Source organism: Vespula vulgaris, chromosome 21, assembly GCF_905475345.1.
Source record: "Vespula vulgaris chromosome 21, iyVesVulg1.1, whole genome shotgun sequence".
Classification (NCBI taxonomy): domain Eukaryota; kingdom Metazoa; phylum Arthropoda; class Insecta; order Hymenoptera; family Vespidae; genus Vespula; species Vespula vulgaris.
The window spans coordinates 1,647,570-1,665,006 of NC_066606.1; the positions used below are offsets into that span (position 1 = coordinate 1,647,570).

The 17,437-nt window shown below is 32.5% G+C and overlaps 1 protein-coding gene across 1 annotated transcript in view; it reads right to left on the reverse strand.

The window, feature by feature from the left end:
- The window catches only part of LOC127071325 (A disintegrin and metalloproteinase with thrombospondin motifs 12-like), a 196,019-nt gene that overhangs the window by 3,298 nt on the left and 175,284 nt on the right, over window positions 1-17,437 (reverse strand). The window contains exons 8-21 of the mRNA XM_051010460.1: window positions 16,270-16,673; window positions 14,211-14,555; window positions 14,041-14,130; window positions 11,968-12,092; window positions 11,745-11,891; window positions 11,022-11,180; window positions 10,483-10,627; window positions 9,066-9,158; window positions 6,644-6,853; window positions 6,415-6,529; window positions 4,352-4,612; window positions 4,085-4,205; window positions 3,444-3,558; window positions 2,577-2,742 (exon numbers count right to left, since the gene is read on the reverse strand). Of these exons, the coding sequence (XP_050866417.1) occupies window positions 2,577-2,742; window positions 3,444-3,558; window positions 4,085-4,205; window positions 4,352-4,612; window positions 6,415-6,529; window positions 6,644-6,853; window positions 9,066-9,158; window positions 10,483-10,627; window positions 11,022-11,180; window positions 11,745-11,891; window positions 11,968-12,092; window positions 14,041-14,130; window positions 14,211-14,555; window positions 16,270-16,673 (2,496 nt within the window). The remainder of the gene's footprint in view (window positions 1-2,576; window positions 2,743-3,443; window positions 3,559-4,084; window positions 4,206-4,351; window positions 4,613-6,414; window positions 6,530-6,643; window positions 6,854-9,065; window positions 9,159-10,482; window positions 10,628-11,021; window positions 11,181-11,744; window positions 11,892-11,967; window positions 12,093-14,040; window positions 14,131-14,210; window positions 14,556-16,269; window positions 16,674-17,437) is intronic.

A 17,437-nucleotide genomic window follows, 5' to 3' on the forward strand; every position in this document is an offset into this window, starting at 1 on the left:
CAGAAGAGAGAAAACGTTTTGCAATACTAATCGCAATTAAACAACAATTGAATTTAGTTTTGATACATGTTGCGATATTTACAACGAGAGGAAATAATTATATATAATTAGTAATACGAATAGTCAATATTATCATAGTTTCCGTTTTGCAGTAAAACGAAATCGGACTTCAGTTATATGGACATTTAACTTTCTTGGAATTCTTACAATTTATGGGAATGAGAAATTTCTCGTAAATGTGGTTTGAGGTTGAAACGAAACGTAAACTCATTGTTGATTGTTAGGCATATAATTTTGATAAGCTGTACGTTGAAATTTTAGTTTCGATAGAATTATTAACAATATTTTTTCGTTACATTTTATCTCAAAAATATGAAAAATGATAATCTGTGAAACGTTCGATCACGTTCCTTTTTTTTTTCTTGATTACTTTAATTTCAAGTAACTTCAATTATTAATTTTAAAGACTAACGAGTAAAATCGTAAATGCATCATCGTGTTTTGAACGTTGGAAAAGGATTACTTAGATTTCGTAGAACGTTTTAGACCGACAAGCGATTAACTACGACAACTGCGTCTGGCCTGAAAACAAATCGAACGATTTTAAAACCTGCTGGTTATTCCGAGAGCATCGTGGAATAATTTAGATGGTTCTTTCCAAAAAAAAAAGAAAGAGAAAAAATATCAAAAAGAGAAAATCGAAATTGTGCATTCGGAGATTATCTTCGACGCTTCGCGAAACGAATTATCGAAACGATTTAAAGGACGATATTACAGGATCGTTTGAGATACGTCCTTTCAATGGTTCGATATAAATTATGATTGTTATTTAATGCACGGTAATGTTACCATTTAACGGAAAACATCGGTGGGATACGTTTAATACGTTGCAAAAAAGGAACATAAGAAAATTAGAATAAGAAAAATATATAAATAAAAAAAAATATCGAGACTCATCAACCATGATATCGTGCATTCTCATCTCGTCTCTCCTTCAAGAATTGATATATTTTATATTTATAATGAAAAATATAAGAAATATTGAAAATAAAAAATCTTCTGATCATTTACGCATCGATCGATTTCTATAAAATTATTAATCTTTTATCGACTTATCGATTGGGAGAAAAAAAAAGAAAAGATTAGAAAAATCTTTGAGGAAAAAATTTCATTGAAATACCGTCTTAGATTCTAATGATGGTTCTAATCAAGGACGACAACAAAGCTATAAAACGATCGTTATAATAGTACAATTGTAAACGGAATATAAAATCGATGACGTGGAAAGATCGTATTTATTTTCTCGAAAAAAAGAAAGAAAAAGAGCAAAAATCAAAATGGAAAAACGAAACTGTCGAAGATATGCGTAATAAAAAAAAAACATACATAGATATATACGTATGTATTTATTTATTCGATGATACGAAACGAATGATTAAAAAAAAAAAAAAAGAAAACGTGATCATTAAATTTTTGTTTCGAACTATGATCGCTATGAAATTAATACGAAAATCTTTTGTCTCTTTTTTCGAAAATAACGATTAGTATTATTCAAAGAGAACTTTTTATTTCAACATATATTTCTTCGATCAAATCTTTCAATTTGACACGATTAAAATTTCTTTCTCGATCGAATAATTATAAGAAACTATTAAATCGTTTCTAAATCGAAACTTATATATTAAAAAAATAGATTCTTCTTTTAATATATGTAAACGTTTACGATCATTAATAATAAAATTAAATTTTCTATAATATTAGAAAAACGGAAAAGTCGTTTTCACTTCTTCCTCTTGTATCGTTTGAATATATTTAACAGCGTCCATACCGACCAATAATAATTCCGTGTCGTTTTCTGACGTTCTCGAGGCAAGGTCCTTCGGCAAATTAACAACGTTATTATTTTCGTCACGTTCGATTATAATGGTAAGCGTTAGATTATCGATATATTCTTTATCGATTACGAGTTCTCCTTTTTTAATATCCTCGAAGTTAACAGTAGTTTCATTGTTCACCGATGATCTATCCTCATCAATCGAGATATCCTCGATCATACGATTGATTCGATTAATATCGGAGGAACATAAGATCGATTCTTTCGGTTTTGGTCCTTGACAATAGTTATCTGGTATAATGTCAACATCCTGTTCGCCATGACCAACCGGACGTATGCATTTCACAGCTCGTGTCCTTTTACATTTGGCCGTGCAATTCTCGCAACCTTGCCAGTCGCCTAACATCCATCTGTCCGATGATCGATTGGATCGATCGTTTAAAACAAAAAAAGAGAAAAGTTTCATTTTTAAAAATTCGATGGAGCGAACGATAATCGTCATTTTTTATAGGCTGAAAGAAATCTTAATGGACGGATATATTTTTTCATATTCTTTAAAAAAAAAAGAAAAAAGAAACACTCGAACAATTCTCGGATTAAATGTACGTGATATCGTTAATGTTAATTTCATTAAATAAATGATTTCATTAAAATGACCTGGGTAAACAGGGTGCCTGATTGCACGGTCTAACTTTCACATCTGGTTTCGTTAAATTTTTGCAATTATTCTCGTCCACCATACCACCGATTTCCTCGATACACCGTGCTTTCGAGACCTGTTCGCCGGGTCCGCAAACAGCGGTACATGGTTCCCAGTCAACGAAATCCCATGAGAATTTTCCCTTCCGTGGTTTCTCTTGTTTCAATCCCAACGAGTACTTCAACGTTACGTTTTCCACCGGGTGTACCTCAAATCCAAAATATGATATTTAACGTGACTTTCTCCACTTAACGATTGACTCTATGTTTCTCAATAGTATAACACTCATATATATCGCTTAGAGAAAAATAGAGATTTTGGAGTTGTTTCGTGAAAAGAAAAAAAGAAGAAAAAAAGAAAAAAAAAATGCAAATCAACAATTTCATCCAATTAAAATAAATTTCTTCTTCTTATCCCCCCCGATAAAATATAATCGGTTACGGTTGTCGGAATGAGATAAGTATTTTCTCATAAATATGTTTACCCTCAATAACGGCTCCTCATAATATTTCTTTAGGTAAAGAATGCCGTTTAATACGTTTTAGTACACCGGTATTTACGTTAGTACATAAGGCTATAAATTTAGGTAAAGGAAAACTTTAAATGGGTACTTCGCTCGATAAAAATATTTAATCGTTCTAAACGATTTGTAAGAAAGAATACGTCTTAGTAAGAATACGTTATCCGTAATGCGATATTTCTACGTTCCTGGTAATATAAATATTGTAACTACCTACGCTTCATCGTATAATCTATCGGGTTAGTATGACGTATATGTATATAGGTGTTACGATGTGCGAGTGAGAGTCTTGTACGAGAAACACTCTCTTACTGGTCAGAGATACGATATCGCTGAACGGCACTGCACTGCGCCGAGTAATTAGGCGACTGCATTCTCATTATATTTACCAATATAACCAAGTCTTCCGTGACGGGTCCTGGCACATTTAAAGCTCCTTGTCTCGGTCTTATCATACCGAGCCACGCCTTCGAGCCTGCCACTTCGTACATTCCTAAGTGATTTCTAAAACAATCGAGCCGTTTATTTCTAAAAATACGTCAATTTTACGTGAAATTTAAAGAAGGGAAAGAAAAGAAAATACAAAAAATAAGCATATTTACTGTCATACGTTTTACGATTGGATCTGATACTATCGATTTATATGAAAAAATAATAAAAATCGAATACTCTCGTTTTATATACTCTCGAATTTATATAATGGGACAAATATAAATATTTTCGATTTGTATTTTTACAAATTATCGTCACGATTATCATCATCATCATCATCATCATTATCGTCATCGTCGTCGTCGTCATTATTATTATAAATTAATTTTATTTAATTATATTTTAACTCGTAATCAAGTACGTCCTTCTTTTTTTTTGTCTTTTCCTCCCCTTTGATCTCCTACACATACTATATATATATATATATATATATATATATATATATATATATATATATATACATATATCCATATCCGTCATTTAATTTAATTTAATTTCCTCTATTAACTTAATTTTTTTCTAGTAGAATTATTTTTACCCATCGATTAGAGTCGATCCAGAACTCTTAGCTTCTACTATAATTCTCGACTTTGTAGGATGAGTTAGTTCAACTCGTATGTTTCTCGAGCCCGCTGGTACGTCTACTATCTTCCTCGGTTCTGACATTATCGAAAGATTTGTATTAGCTAGAGGATAAGAGAGAGAGACAGAGAGACAGATAGATATAGAGATAAATAGATAAATACATAGATAGAGAGAGAGAGAGAGAGAATTATTAGACTTAATTAATGGCTAATTAACGGACTTGATTGGGCTTGGATTACGAGCGTTCCTTCCTTGATCTTGCAGGATGTGCTGTCACCTCGACAAACGCCGCAAACATCTTCGACCGCGTTGGATTCCATATCGAGATCGCATGGTATCTCTCTGCAGACGCCAGATACGCAGATGTCGCGGATGCCTCTGTAGCATGTAGTACCATCAACGACCTTTGGCCTTAATGACGTTACCAAACCCGTATCGCTTAGGCAGTATAGGGAGCACGGATTTTCGGAAGCTTTCAAGTCTAATTGCGAGGTTAATCGTTTTGTATTAAAGAGAATGATAGAGAGAGAGAGAGAGAGAAAAAGAGAGGTAAGAGAAAGAGGGAAAACGATCTCTTTAAGCCGTTAGAAATACCCAGCATTTCGTGATTCTACGAATCGGGCGGCTTTAATTCCTTACTAAAAGCCAATTAAAACCCGCCTAGAAACTATATTCCAATCGGGCAATCGTAGGTATAATTAAACACGGTGATTATACGGTTTTATTATTATTATCATTATTACTCGTCTTAGATTTCTATGGAATTAATGAAATAACCGAACCCGACAGATTTTATTATTGAATCGTCGAATCGTGAATCGAGTGTCTCGTACTTCGATCGATGGCACGAAGATTTCTCAACATCGTTGTTTTTATTCATCTCAAATAGAATTCGTCGTATCGTAGCGATTAACAAGAATTGTAAATCGTCGATACGATAATTAACGCTTGAAATCTTATACATTCTTTAAAAAAAAAAAAAAACTAGTCATAGTAGGTAATCTTATAATTCTTAATCTTGTAACATATCATTTTCTATTAATCTATCTTTAAATTGATGTATTAATAAAATTTACAAGAGTGACATGTCTATCACGATATAACCGGTTGTTCCATTTCAAATGATAACCAGTGATTAGCGGTTTTATAAACAAATACATTTTCATGCAAAGTTCGTTTGGAAAAAAAAGTAATGTCGAAATATGGAAATCGTAATAATGCTTCTTTTTTTCTTTCTTTCTTTCTTTCTTTTTTCTTTTTTCTTTCAATGAAATACGATCCTTCAAGCCTAACCCAAGATGATGTGTTTGCATCGGTCATTGACCCGTAATATCGTTAATGGCTATTTAATTGGGTCATTAATTCGGTACTTTTATTTTTTGTTTCTTCGTCTTCTTCTCCCCTTTTTTTTTCTTTTCGTCGACGTCGTTCCATTTATTTGGATTTTTCTTTTTCTCTCTTTTTTTTACAAACCGTCGGACCGATTCAATGTCCGATTCAATGGACGACGTTGATATTCATAATCAATTATCGCGTTGTTGGTTTCAATGAATGACGGCGAATTCAAACGTTACAATCGTGTCGTTCAAGATTAAGAAATCTCAACGTCATCCTCGTTCTCTGAGCTGAATCGAATCCGACGATCTCCTTGCAATTGTCCCCTCTCATTCTCTGACTTTATATATCGGTCAAATCCTTTTCATTCGAAAGTAATTAAAAGTATCGCCTTTCCACTGTCCATCACGATCACGCGTGAATACATAACAGAACGCATCGTTGGATTTCGTTTGTTCAAACTCGTTTGGCGTTTTATTATCGATCGTTGGTCATTTTCGAACGATTTCGTCCTCGGGATATACGAATATACGAAATAAAAGGAACTAATTTTTTTATACCGTTCGTCGAATTAATAATTCAACTGGTTTTTTTATTTTTTATTTTTTTTTTATCTTCTTTTCTCCGCGTACACCGGTATTACGAAATATTTCCAAACTAAAAATGTGTAAAAATGTCTAAACAACAATGTGTAAACGAATGTAAATAAATAAATAAATAAATAAATAGATAAAGAATGCGTTCATCAGATTTTTTTATTTGTTCGTGAAAACTTTATTTGCTCGTGAAACCGTTCGTTTATGAAACCGCTAATTTACGATCGGATATATTCGATCGTGTCGTTTGAAACGAGTTATCCATTATAAAATAATATATACCTCTTTATGAATGTAAAAGCGTTCAATAAATTTTTTGATTCGATAATATAAAAACAAACTCGAAACATACTTTCCGGTAAATTATAAGCTATCCATCGATGAACTTTCCCATCCTCTGGAAAGACCCAATCGTTGAATTCGTTGCATTGGACGTCTCTGAATGATGGCGCATCGATTTCGCATGGCTAATTGGGAGAAGTGATGAATGAGTGAAAAGCAAAAAGAAAAAAAAAAAAAGGAAACAGAAAAATTACAAGAAAATTTCTGATAGATACGATTCAATCCAAAATTAAACTCACGTTGGTGGCACAAATTTTGTAACGTTTTCTTATACCGGGACAGTAACTACCACTGTTAGTTGGACTTGGATGATCGCATTTTCTCGTTGCGAAAGCTACTCCGGATCCACAACTACGAGAACATCGACTCCAAGATGACCAACTACTCCACCCACCATCGATCGCTCCTAATCGTTCACCTATCATGACGCACTTCATGTTATAACACCACTGCAATCAAAATTGATCCCTTTTTTTCTCCTCTTAGTTTATTTATTTATTTATTTATTTTTTATCTTATTCGTTCATGGGAAATATTTCGAATGAATTAAAAATTCATCGAATTTTTTTCTCTCTCTCTCTTTTTTTTTCAATCATAGAAAGAAACGTTATCCAATTACAATTCGTTTATCCGACGAAAAAATAATCCAAGGATAAAGGATTAATATTTGTGGTTGATCGCTAGTTTATCTCTTTCTCTCTCTCTCTCTCTCTCTCTCTCTCTCTCTTTCTCTTTGCAATTATGAAGGATCAGATAACGATTTTCATCGTCTCGTTCATACCGAAATAAACGAAATTCATTTTATTCTCGTTTCGCCGGCAACGAAAAGCTTCGTCGACACGGTGACCACGTAAAATCGTATTATTCGTCACGAATGTCAACGCAATATACAACGATTTCGTTTCCTTTTATCGTTGCGATAAGTTTACGAGCGCACAATTTTTCCGTAATACTAGTGCGATAGTGAGTGTGGGGAATGAGGGAGTGAAGGGAGAGAACGTGCGAGACCGTGCAAAGAATAATAAAATTGCAATAAACCTGAAATTCGTTTCTAATTTTCGCAAATCGTGAATCAAATCTTTTTTTTTTTGCGGCGTGCTTACAAATTGCGTTTCAATGAAAAAAGAAAAAGATTGTTAATGCGAAATAACCTTTTTATTGATTTTGTAAGTCCTATAATTCTATTATATTATCTGTAAATGTTCCTATTCGTTGTGTTTAAATGTATTATAGTTTGATACTATTACTGCATACATCTAGACATTGTTTTGTGTGTATATATATATATATAACAATAATAAACTAGATATTCAATAAAACTTTTAATTTATAATCACCCTTTATAAACCGAAATCTATTTTAGATCAACATATTAATTGATCAATGATCATAATTAATATTTTTCTAATAGATACATATCAAGCGTTAGTCTAATCGTTAAAGCAAATATACCCATTCTCTAGGTATTACATAAATGAGACAAATATATAAACAGAATCGCTTTAATCGCTTTGGCTTTCTCATACGTTCATATACATATACCTATATATATAATATATACATATATATACACACACACACACACACACACATATACGTACATATAGATATATACATATAGATTCGTAAATCGACGATTGTATCGGGTCACTGACGGGATGGGGAGTGGCTGGGGGGCAGAAAAAACCAGAAAATAGTGGGAAAAAAAGAAAAAAGAAGAAAAAAAGATAGAGTGCGACGATTGGCCGAGCGAACGGGGGAAACAAAGCGATTAACTTTGTCAGATTCAGCCAGGCAATTAGAAATTGCCTATTAGCAGGAATCCCACGCGAAACTAAAGGTGTATATCGTCACTGATAGTATAAAAGAGAGAGAGAAAGAGGAAGGGAGAGGGAGATAGAGATATAGACAGAGTGTGTGTGAGAGAAAGAGAGGGATGAATACCACTAGTCTGTTGCACTGACAGTATGCTGCTAATGACTTCGGTCTGTGTGTCCGTTTCGTTGGATTCTCTTTCGTTGCGATTGTTAACCAGTCTGCCCTAACCCCACCCTCAGCCTCATCCCAACTCCAACTCCAACTCCTACCCCTTATCATCATCATTTCCCTCTCCTCCCCCTAGCTCTCCCCTTTACGTAATACTCTGACCGTGGCTTATTAACATTGTCACATAAATTTCAACGTCCTCGTCTACAATGAAACTATGCTCACGCTTTGAAACGATTTGTTATTTGCGTAACAAACGGCAATCTTTTTCCTTTTTTTATTTCTTTTTTGTTCTTTCTATTCTCTTCACGTTTTTCTTCACCTTTTTCTTTTTTTCTTCGAATCTGATCGCGCATTGATATCTTGATAACCACAACCCTCATGTTATTACCGTCGATCGTTTTAATTTTTTTGTTTTTTTTGTTACTTGTAACTTGATAAACCGTTGAATGATAATCGATGATTACGTAATGATTGTTAATTTTGTTAATGTCCCTTCGTTTTCTTTTTTTTTTTTCTCTACCGATTTTTGTTCTAACGAAGAAAAAGAGAAAGAGAAAGAAGAATAACAAGGAAACGATATTTCGTTCGATTATATCTCCGAGGGGAAAAAATCGAAAGAATTCGTGGTAATTAGTCGAAGAGTAATTTTTTGAAAGGTGATAATAATTTTACCCTCTTCTCGGCGCAGGCGGTACCCTCGGCAGGTGGTTTCCTACCTGACACGCAACCCTTTCCCGGAATAGAACAGCTCAGAGTCTCGCAGTTCTGTGAAACGAAAAAAAGAGAAAGAGAGAGAGAGAGAAAGAGAAAAAGATAAAAAGAGAAAGAGACAGAAAGAGAAAGAGGAATCGTTTTTCGCATGCGGCTACCTTGAGCTCGCTCGTTGCCCGTTTTCTTTCGTGTTGATTGTGATATCGTTTTAACCGACGATAACGCCATTCTAATTTCTTATCTTAGTGAAGGCTGAAGGTGGTAGTGTTGGATAAGTACGTAGGTAGGTAGATAGGTAGGTAGATAGGTAGGATAGGGGTTGAAAGCAAAGAGAGGCTCGGATAAAGGGCTGGAAAAATAATGGTCTATTACAAACAAATATTTTACCGAACGGATAAGGCAGAAACACGTCAGGCAAGAAAAGAGGCAACAGCTTGGAGATGCTAACGACAGATGGTGCCTCTTTACGGTCGGTATATATGCCTAATCATCGACGATCCATTTTAAGTTGACGATCCATTTCACCTACGCGCCATTTTCCATTTTTTTCCAATCTCCCTTTTACATAACCTCTATTCGCATCATTCACGCTCTTCGTCCAGCTACCCTACTTCTTCGCCCACTTCATCTACCACCCACCGTCCCCTATTTCACTTCACTTGTTCCGAGAAATCGAAAATTGCTTACGAGAAATCGAAAATACGGTTAATTTCATTATCGTTCGCAAAGTAAGCGTGACTTGCCATAGTCACGCCGTAGAAAAATTTTCTTCTTCTTGCTATTCACCCCATGTCTATGTATTTCTTTTATTTTTTCCTCTCTTATCTTCCACCCTCGCGCACCTTTTCATTTTCGAACCTTCACGTATTTTTTCTTTTTTTTCCTTTTCTCTTTCTTTTCTTTCTGTTTTTTTTCTCCTTTTTTGTTATTTTTTTAAGGGGTTACATACATCTAAACGATTCAAAGGCTCCTATTTTCACGACCTATTTCAAGATTTCTTGCACGTAATTTATTTTATTAATAGAAAAAATAGAATAATCATTAAATCTGTCTAACAGTGCGTAATTATCTCGAGCAATATTTTTCTACAAAAAGGAATTAAAATAATTCTTCTTAGGGTATTACATAAAACGAAGAAAAAATGTATTCAGTTGAATAAAAGTTACTTCATTACGAAGTCAAAGTTTATGATATTTTCATTTAAAAATACGAGCGATTGAATTTGTTATGCGACTTTCGATAAAAATTTCGATAATGTTTTAATCATAAAAAGAAGAAAGAAAAAAGGAAAACATATACCTAAAAATTCTTACGAGAATAAGCTGTTGATCGTTCGATCGAATTTCATTAGTGTCATCAGTCAAATTTAATAACTTACGATATCAAGATCGCAATGAACGACATCACGACGATACATTAAACGACATTGAAAATCGCTGTTATATATGACTCCAGGTAACATCTCCATGGTAGGAAAATGATGATCCTTTGGCTCGTCTTCAAGACAATGAGCCAAACCAGATCTGATTTCGATTTGGAAAGAGAACAACGAAATAAGAATTAACGTAGAATATAAAATATTTCAACGAGCGAATGATACGTGTAAAGAAGAAAAAAAGAATAATTTAAGTTAAACAGATCACTATAATATAATATCTATATGTATCTATAAATAGGATGTTCAAAAAAAAGTTATATTTACTAAGACTTTTTTTACTTGTTATAGCATGTTCTATGCGCTCTATAAATATTGAATTTTTTTGAACACTGCATATATATATATATATATTCATAAATAATATAAGTAAAAATAAATATAATCGATATAACAAATAACGAAGATAATAAAAAATGAATAAAGAATAAATATTTGCAAGAGAGTGAGCTTAACGATATATGTAAGAAGAAAAAACTAACTGGATGTAATGTTGCAAATAATTTCGAGAACAGTTGGACCACTTTTTCGTCACATATGCACTCCCAGGATACATAACCGACGTTTCCACGAATCCATCCTGATGATGAACTATCCCAGGACACCCGTTTTCCCCTCCGACATCGTGTGACATGCCGAGTCTGATGACGAGTGTAGGAGAGAGAGAGAGAGAGAGAGAAAGAGAAAAAGAGAAAGAAACAAATAAAAAGAATGAGACAAAGGAAACAAAAAAAAAGCAACGAAAAAAGAAAGAATAAAGTTGTTTTCCAATCAACGATTTTTCTTCTTTTTTTTTTTTTTTTTTAATTAACATGTCGAACGCATTCCCACAATTTTCTATCGCTCTCCCTCTTTCTTTCTTTTTCCTCTCGCTCGATTATTTAAAAATCTAAGTAAGTACTTATATATTTTCGAATAAATATTATCAAAGTTATTCGTCCATTTAAACAAAAATTCAAATTCTTTATATACATAAATAACTTTGATATATCATTAGTAATAAATTCTATTACATGTCACATATTATAATTCTCTTTACTATTTTTTTCTTTTCTTCGCTAAGACAATAAAATAATTGATGATAATAAAATCAATCAATCTTCCGTCGGCCGATGAAAAAAAATATATATATATATATAAATAAAAAAGAAAAAAGGAAGTGATGAAAAAAAAAAATTTCGTCAAACGAATTTCGATTGACTTACGTGTGTCCTATGTGATGAGCAATATGAAATCCTGTAATGAGACCACTGTCCTTGACAATAACAGCTCCCTTTAAAGGATCACACGTGCTAGCCATAGTAGATGCGCCAGTGAATCCACAAAGTTCCCGTGTCACGCAAAAATCCACCCTGTCCGAATATTACCAAGCATGGAAATTTTCTTTCTCACGTAATGATCAATCCCTTTGTATTTTGATCTATATACCTCGTAAGTAATATCGCCAAATCATGATGATTCGGATGATCGTCATCGCCAGGATTCATATCCTTTTGCCATTCTTCGAATCGTTTCAACGTTGTTTCTAAATTCTTCATGATCCCCAAGTTCATCTGTTACGGTGTTCAATCGTTATTTGAACGATTTCGCTGAAGAAACAAACGTCTTAATATGTCAATATCTTATTTTCGACGATCTAGAACAACAACGAGATGTGTGATGTCTTAAAGAGAGAAGGAGGATCGGAATAAGGAGGAAAACGTTCACCTAAACATTACTTTTTGTTTTTTCTTTTTTCTGAAAGAAAAAATCGCGTCTCGAGTGTACGAATTTTGTTAGCTAACCTTGAACATATGCGAGATTATCTGCAGTAGCATTTTGGATTCAATCTGGTCATTGTCAAAATGATCGAGAAAAGACATATTCTAAGATCTGGATCAACGTTCATAAAAACACCTGATATAAGCGATCGGCACGAAAAGTTCATATAACGTTCGGTCCTTTTAGATCCTGAAAAACTGCTAGAAATATCGTCACATGCACTTTCAAAGGTTCTAGGTGCCAGTGCATATTTGCCAGTGATGCACTCATTGAATATCGGATATTGCTTGGAATTGCGTTGCATAGTGCGAACACCAAGAACTAGGAGACCATCGATTTGCCTCGAAATTCGAAGGACGCACGGACGCGACACGCGAACAGAAAATTTCTCGCATATGTACGTCAACAATCCTTTTCTTCCCCTATGAATCCCATGAATACCACTGCAATTCTTGTTGAGAGTATTACGTACATATATGCTTGTGTGTGTGTGTGTGTGTGTGAATCCTGGAATTGATCGCTAGTGATAAAATCGAGAAATTCTTCGCTAAACGACAGTACAGTCCTCCTAGTTGAAATTTTAAACGCAAACATTTTTTCCGAATCGTTTTTAATTTTTAAAAGAAACATAGACTTAATAAACATTTCTAGTTTGACGATCTAATTTTTTTCTTTTTTAATAGATCATTCGTTAATAGAGACTCTTCTTATAGATTTGTCTTATTTAAATTTCCATTCGTTATAATTTTATAAGGTAAAAGAAAATAAGAGAAAATTGATATTAATCCTTTTTAAAACAACAAAAAAATAAAAATACACCGTCTGCCGATGGTCGGATATATTTTTGTGTTTTTCGATATTATTGGATGATTCTTTTTTTTTTTTTTCATTTAGGGATTTCGATGCTTCTATCTTCGATATATAAAAAAAAAAAGAAAAGAAAAAAAGCAAAGCGAAGTTCGTTTCATTCTCGTTAATCCGAGAAGAAGGAAGAATAAATCAATTTTTTACCAACTATCGTATTTTAACGCGTTTCTCTCAAAATATCTTTTCTTCGTTTTCAAAATTAAGCAAAATGTATTCAATGAATAGTTTCTCGTTTTCTTTCTTTTTTTCTTTTTTAATACTTCGTGTTTATAATGATCACGTAAACAATCACGTAAAAATGAAGACTCTTCTCACAGATCTGCCATATTTGAATATAAATTTGTCGACATTTTATAAAAAAAAGAAAAAATCTATCTTAAAAATAGAAAATTTGCAATTATACTTTCTCTTTACTATCAACTCGAATAAATCGTTTCTTTTTTCATTTCGCCGTCGAACGTTTAATAACAAAAAAAAAAAAAGAGAAAAAAAACGAAAAGAGATCAGAGAAAGATTCGTCGTTTGCCGGCGGCCACATATATTTTTTATTTCTCTCTATTTCTAAATTATTCTTGTTATTCCTTTTTTGTTTTTTCTTTTTTTTTTCTATTTAAGGCTCTCGATACGTGTAACTTCGATCAAAAAAAAAGAGAGAGAAAAACAGAGCAAAATTTTTTTCGTTCCTGGCAATCCTATTTGAGAAGAAAATCAACAAAAAAAAAAAAAAAAAAGAAAAAAGAAAAAATATATAGAAAAAATTCCGAACTTCGTCCATCATTTATTTTTTCCGAGATCTCTATGTAGGACTACCACCCTCTCTCCTCTCCTCTTCCCCCCTTCTTTTTAAAAAAAATATATAATCGAAAAAAATACCTCTTTTTCCTCTACTTCGAGTCGGATGATCCTGACTATAGCCAAATCCATATCGAATCCTAAGCTTATATCATGAAACAGACTAGCAGCCTAACCAAAAATAATTGTATCGTATTAGAAAGAAAAAAGGCGGATAAAATATACAAATTTCATTTTTATAATATCCTTACCATATTGAACATGGTCAATACGTAATTTTCCACATCGAAATCTCGATGTTGACGCAAAAGTGTAATATCCAAAACGACTAACAATTCAACGGTATATTTCATAGGACCTTTATGTTGTTGACTATCGTTATCCAATCTACGTTTCCTAACGACTTCTTTATATTCACGTTTTTTAATCGTCCTGTTAAAATTGTCCAAATTTATACACGAGGAAGCTTGATTGATTTTTATATCCTTCGGATTTTTTCTGTAAACTATATGAGGGTGTTCGATTTCTTTAGTGAAATCGTATCCTTCGATTGGTTCGATCGTATACCACGAATCTTTCGTTTTGATGTAACCTACCTACAAAAAAAAAATAAAAGAAATAGAAAGAAAAAAAGAACGAAGAAAAAAGTTATAAAAAAGATATATTTACATAATTAATATTAATCATTAATGATAATTAATATGTAATTAATATTAGTGATAAGTAAATGTGTAATATAACTATATGGTAATTAATAATCGTCATAACTGAGACGATTATTAATTACTATATACTTTATCAATTAATTTTCCTTGGTTAATGACTTTAGTTTATCGATTGTTATTAGAGATAGAATTGTTCTTGAACAACAAAAGACATAATGATATATAAGTTAAATTGTTAATACGACGAAACGTCGTGCTTTCATCATCATCGTATCAATCTTGTAGATAGTAACTTGGACAATCCCTGTAAGTAAATAAGTACCTTCCTTTCATTCTTTTTCACCATGAACACCATGAACAAAACCGTCTCGGCCGATAATACTAAACGCTTGCGCTTATCTCGTCAACGGCACACAAACGCACCTATACACAGAAACCATATATAGGGTGTTCGAGGTGTTACCACGGATCTATGGTTTTTATGTATATAAACGGTAACTAAGTAGATACGTGTTAGAAAGTACAAGAAAAAAGAAATATTTGTTAGAGAAAAAAATGTTCTACGAGCACTGTGTTTTTAACAGGGTATATCGATTTTTTATATATTGTTAATATTTTTCTACGGAATTAAAGCGACCAGTTTTTTTCTTTTTTTATTATTTTTTTGTTTTTTTGAATTACTACAATCCTGCATATGTTTTCATCTCGTACGAGAACTTTGCCGTGTCAGGATAGAATTTTTTCATATTTTTTAATTTAAAAAGTATTTAAAAAGAAAAGGGATAATATAATTGAAGGTCATCTTCGTTGCGTCGAAAAATATCGGAGATATACGATCGATTGATATTCGCCACTTCATAGAAAATAGAACAATTTTTTCTTCTAAGATTATTTCTTTGTTTTCTACTATTTTTCTTCCGATTTAATATTTGTAAATGAAACGTTGTTTAGTAATAACGCGAACACCCTTTATACTAAAAGCCATCGCCATCGCAATGACGCATCTCGCTTTTCTAAATGTTCTTTATCTCGCTACAATATCATATGTATATTGATGCATCATATCACGTTACAGGTTTTTGCACTTCAAATTCAACCTTTTGCAAATCAAATTTTTCTAACGAAATTGTTTTTTTCTCCTTTCCTTTTTTTTCTTTTTTTCAATAAAAGTTTGTTTTACCAATAAAAAAAAAGAAACAAAGTATAATCGAATGTAAATGATGAACCCGGTAGAAGAAGTTTTTTTAAAAATCAAATTATGCGGGGGAAATAAAATTATTCGGTTCTGTGGGAAATTATAAATAATTGCATAGATAGATGTAATTAAAGAGTCTCTTGCAACGGTATTAATTGTAAAAGTGATTACCAGTCGAAAAAACTATTATAATCATTTTACTATAAGTTTAATTATTTAAATCTTCATCGATCTTTCAATTTCAACAGAATAATATATATATATATATATATATATATATATATATATATATAGAGAGAGAGAGAGAGAGAGAGAAAGAGAGAGAGAATCAATATAAATATATAAAACATATAAGAAAATTGATATACGTCAATTTCGATAAATATTAATTTCTAATATAAATAGAATAAAACAAATCGAAATAAATTTCTGATATAAATGTTTACTCACGAGTCCATAACAAGTAGAAAGCGCACTTATATCCGGATGGTTTCTAACGCGACCTTGATAATGACACTGTCTATCTCTCATTCGTCGAATTCGCAGATCGTCGAGGAAACGTTTCTTATCGTCGCCATTGCCTGTTCGATGTTCCTCGATTATGGCACCAGGAGAGCAAAATCGATGACTCGGATATAACTCGAGATGGTGTTCCTTCTGACCAAGTAGAAGTCGATAATGAACCGCATCATCTTCGGACATCGCTCTATTTTCTCTTACGTTCTTTTCATAGAACGAACGTTTGAAATGATGTGGTATCTGATGCGACACAAACGTCCCGTCGGACTTGACCTTTCGTGGAACTACGATCTCGTATTCATCGGAATACTCCAAATCAAAATTGTTCTGTTGACCTTCGAACGATACAACAAATATTATCGTTTCTTATTTTCTTTCTATCTTGTTTACTATTTTCATGTAAAGGTTATTCCTAACAATTTGTAAATGTTAACTAAAATTATTAGAATAAATATTGAATGATCTGATCATCATAATGTAACATATGTGGAATGAATTATTGATTTTTTTAAATGCAATTATTCGAGATTATATAGAGTTTAGAAATCACTTTAGGTCACAATAAAGTGCATCTTTTTACACTTTTTCTTTTACACGATTTCTTTTTCTTTCTTTCTTTTCTTTTTGTTTTTTACATGGTTTTTGGAAAAGAATGATTTAGAAAAGGAAAAATTGCTTTTAAATAAAAGCAATCACTCCTTCTCGCTAAATCTTTCGAGAATCCTGCCGCATATTACTCTTTCGAACTCCCACGAGATTCTATAGGACGACAAGTGGTTTTGTTTCGTTATACGACCACATATTCCCGTTATATACATATACATACAAATATAAGGTGTCCTAAAATAAGTGGATAATATTTTAGAAATATCCTTGGCACATCGAAATAATAAAAAGATATAATAAACTTATATCCCGTAGGCACACATATTTGTCTTCGTTTTCGTGTCACGACAAATTTGACTTTCGACGAATATTATCTGCTCACTACAATTACTAATAAGTTATTAAAATCTTTCGTATCATCGAGTTTAATTCGTCCGAGGAAGCAATTATTGCTGATAGAAAATTCTGTTACGATTTGTGAACAAAGTCAAAT